General features: G+C 43.8%; 1 protein-coding gene across 2 annotated transcripts in view; it reads left to right on the top strand.

Moving 5' to 3' along the window:
• Positions 1 to 3,876, top strand: part of UBE2D2 (ubiquitin conjugating enzyme E2 D2) — a 32,374-nt gene that overhangs the window by 3,514 nt on the left and 24,984 nt on the right. Inside the window, exon 1 of one of the 2 annotated variants that reach the window (XM_045284562.1) lies at positions 155 to 172. The exons of the other annotated variant lie outside the window; for it this stretch is intronic. Within the exon in view, the coding sequence (XP_045140497.1) occupies positions 170 to 172 (3 nt within the window). The 5' untranslated portion in view covers positions 155 to 169. Of the gene's footprint in view, positions 1 to 154; positions 173 to 3,876 lie in introns of those variants that run through there. 2 annotated transcript variants of the gene reach the window in all.

The following is a 3,876-nucleotide window of genomic DNA, read 5'->3' as shown; positions in this document are numbered from 1 at the left end:
GTCTTTTGCTAAATGTACAATTAGCAAGATAATGTGTTATATTTCTAATTTGGAAATAATATTATGGTGATTACAGTTATATAAATTAAGATTTTTCTATTTTTCTAGGTAATAACTGAAGATCGGGACTTGAATATTTATATAACTATTTATATACCCATTTCCTCTAATGGTGTGTAAGGGAATCAATATATATTTTATATATATAAACACATATAATCGATTACATACCTAATATCTATTGATAAATACTTGCATAAATGAAAGAAAAACAAATTACCCAAGCTGTCTGGCTATTGATTTTTCCAAACTAATTTACTACAGGGGTGTAATTTTTACACTTTAAGATGCAGCAGGTTCAGCAGTTCAAAACCACATAGATGACGCCTTCTCCACCCATCCAGGGGTGCAGTTTCAGAATCCCACACGGGCACTTCCCCCCTGTCCTAAGGGTTTGGTAGGGGTCAGAATCAACTCTATGGGGGGAGAGAAGGTACAAGAACGTGTCAGACTGCGGACTGCCAGGTTAGGTCTTGACACCCACCAACCACTCCGTAGGAGGAAGATCGGCCGTCTCTACTCTGGCCGTCTCATCAGGAGGGACCCTGGAGAGGAATCCCACGTTTGATAAAGGGGGTCAGCGAGAAGGAAGGTCCCTGAGGAATTGACAGGGCAGTTACAACCGTGGGCTTACACCTAACAATCATGGGGCTGGCTCAGGACAGGGTGGTGTTCCTTTCTGTTACACATCCCATCTCTCTGAGTCGGATCGTGGTCGGTCACCACTAACAACAATGGGAGCCCTGGGGCAGGATGAGTTAACGGCAGGGCAGCAGTTTGAAACCAGCAGCTGCCCTTCTCCTTCCGTAAAGAGCTACAGTCTGGGAAACCCACAAGAAGAGCCCGACTCTGTCCCCCAGGTCACTGCGAGTCAGGCACCATCTGTGCCCGTCCACCAGCTCCCTCTCCCGCCAAGGCACTGTTGCACGCTTCCTACCAACCTTGGGGTGCGCAGCCTCGTGCTGCACTGTGACCGCGTGTCCATCTGAAAAGAGGAGCTGACCCCAAATTAGGTACACGCTGTGGCAACTGGCAATAGAAGACATGTGAGCCGGCCTCCCTTTCCGGAGAGACAAGCCTCAGACCAGCGTCCCAAGCCAAGAATGACACAGGTGTAGGAGAAACCAGAGCTGACCTAAACTGGGTGCCCCTCCCAGTGCTCTGCCCACCCTGAGCTGGATTGACTGGGGTCATGAGGCATGTAAATTGGTGAAGAAAACTGCCTGAAACCCATCATGTTACACTGGAAAATTCTTAAATGGGCAAAAATTTAGAGCCACAATGAAAATCTAGTTAGAAAATGAAATTAATTTCTGGGAGGAATTGAGGTCAGGCATGAAAAGACAAATGCTGTAGGGTTGCATCCCCCTCGGCTCTCAAGAACAGGTGCATGCACGCAGACCTGGGTGAAGCAGTGCCTACCAGGGCTGGGTGGGAGCGAAGGAAGAGGGGGCACTGAGCTCCTGTACAGGGCGATGGGAACATCGGGAAAGACACACTGGGACAGTGGCTCAACATGATGAGCCCATGTCACCGAAGTCCACACCGGAGAGTGCACCATGGCAGATATTCTGTTACATATGTGTTCATCCCAGTGACCGGGGAAAGTTAAGCTTCTTGTACAACGGAGTGTGTGGTAGTAAAAGGATACTGACGAGATCGAGGTGGGAGAGGATCCTACCACTGGACCTGTGCTAGGATGGGAACATCAAGACGAGAGAAAGCGTGACAAGGCGAGGACAGGAAGGCCCAGGTTTACCCACCTGAGAATGAGCTTCCTCACCCCTGTCGTCATTGAGGCTTAGGAGCAAGTCTGATCTCTGAATCCATTTCCCCACACTCACTACCTGAGCAGCTCTGGCCCCTGTTCACGTCAGGCCTCATTTCTAAACTTTGCTAAAAAACACACAAATCCCTACCCTGATTGAATTCTGACTCATATCCCTCCCTATACTACAGGGTAGACCTGCCCTTTGGGGTTTCAGAGACTGTAACTCTGTTGGGAGCCGGTGGCCATTAAGGCCTTAGCCTCAGCCACGGAGCCGAACTTGGCTGCTTCCTGGTTGTTAAGTGTCGTCTTTCATTTGCTAAACCTGTGGGGGACTGGCCCTGCCTAATTCCTGCCCAACCCTACCTCCACGTTCCTAGCTACGTGCTCTGTAGCACAGGCAGTTGTTAGAGTTGACCTTTTTCACCCATTGGTTAATAATGCCGAGCACTCATTGGACTAAGATGGACTTTGCTTTAAGGCCTGATGCACCTTAGTCTGCACGCAGGACGTCTTTGAGAATTAGCGCGCGCCTTTTTACCTGCAGCTGATTGGTTAATGTTCTTATGCTTCATTAATGTACATGTTGGATTGGATGTTGTGTAGCACACCTTATTAAAATATGCACCTCCCAGTTCCCCTTTATATGCCCCAGCTTTGCCCAAATAAATGGAGTTTGATCAGGAAAAAAAAAAAAAGAAAGAGCGATAAGAGGAATGCATATGTGAGAGGGCTTCAAAAGTTCATAGAAAATGGAAATTGCAATTGAAAATACCATGGTTTGGATCTGGTGTATCTTAGTCTTCAAAGTGACTTCTTAATGTGAACTGGTAAACACTAATAAGTGATGGATTGACACAGCGGCTGCAACAATGGACTCAGACATAAGGACAACTATGGTGCAGGACTTGGGCAGTATTTCATTCTGTTGCACATAGGGTTGCTATGAGCCAGAACCAGCTTGACAGCACCTCACCACAGCAATAAATGATTGTCTCTCTGCATCTATTCTAAATATTTTTTGTAAGTGGTATCATATAATGTTTGTCTCATTTGAATTAAAATAATTTTTAAGTTGCAGTTTGAGTTTTGAACTATGTACACAGAATCATGCAACCTCTACCAAAATTGTGATATATACATTTTCATCACCTCCCAAATTTTGCTCATGTCTATTCATAATCAGTTCCCTCCAACTTCCTCCATTCCTGGAACCATTGATCTGTTTTCCTTAAAGTAGTAGATCTTAAAATAATTTCGCTTTTTCTAGAATGCCATGTGAATGGAATCTTAAAAGGGCATAGTCTTTCTGTGCCTTTCATTTAACATTATGCTTTTGAGATTCATTCATATCAGGGCCTTGCACCAAGGACGTGTTGAATGAGTGTGTTAAAATACTGTCAGCCTAAGATTAGGTTGTTTTAGAAATTAATTGCATCATACTGGCACATGAAATGGATGGATGGATTTTATGTGCTCTATGATAAGTCTCAGCTCACTTGATAAAATTTGGCTTGGAAAAGGGTAACTGTTTGAAAGGAGCAAAAGATTAAGAAATTACAAGTAGAATACCATTTAATGAACATGACAGGACTTCAGAATAACTTGTTACATTCCATTTTAATTTTAATAGCTACCTATTGTTATGGCAGTCAAAAGGATCAGGTTAACTTTGTGTTCTCAAGCAAGTAGTCTTAGTTATACTCATGTGTATTGCATACAACAGTTGGGGGGTGGGATTGTACCATAGACTTATTTTTTATGGGGATGTTGCAGAAAATCTGTTGTAAGGAGGCATACATTTTTCATTTCAGTCATTTTATTGGGGGCTTGTACAGTTCTTATCACAATCCATACATACATCCATTGTGTCAAGCACACTTATACATTTGATACCATTCTGATTCTCAAAACATTTTCTTTCTACTTGAGCCTTTGGTATCAGCTTCTCATTTTTTCCCCTCCTTCCCCCACTCTCCCTCCATCATGAACCCTTGATAATTTATAAATTATTTTTATTTTGTCATGTCTTACACTGCCCGATGTTT

This window comes from Echinops telfairi, unplaced genomic scaffold, assembly GCF_000313985.2.
Source record: "Echinops telfairi isolate 266 unplaced genomic scaffold, ASM31398v2 ScPeMD7_7469;HRSCAF=8507_0, whole genome shotgun sequence".
Classification (NCBI taxonomy): domain Eukaryota; kingdom Metazoa; phylum Chordata; class Mammalia; order Afrosoricida; family Tenrecidae; genus Echinops; species Echinops telfairi.
The sequence above is the reverse complement of the archived record's forward strand: the minus strand, read 5'-3'. Positions and strand labels throughout refer to the sequence as shown.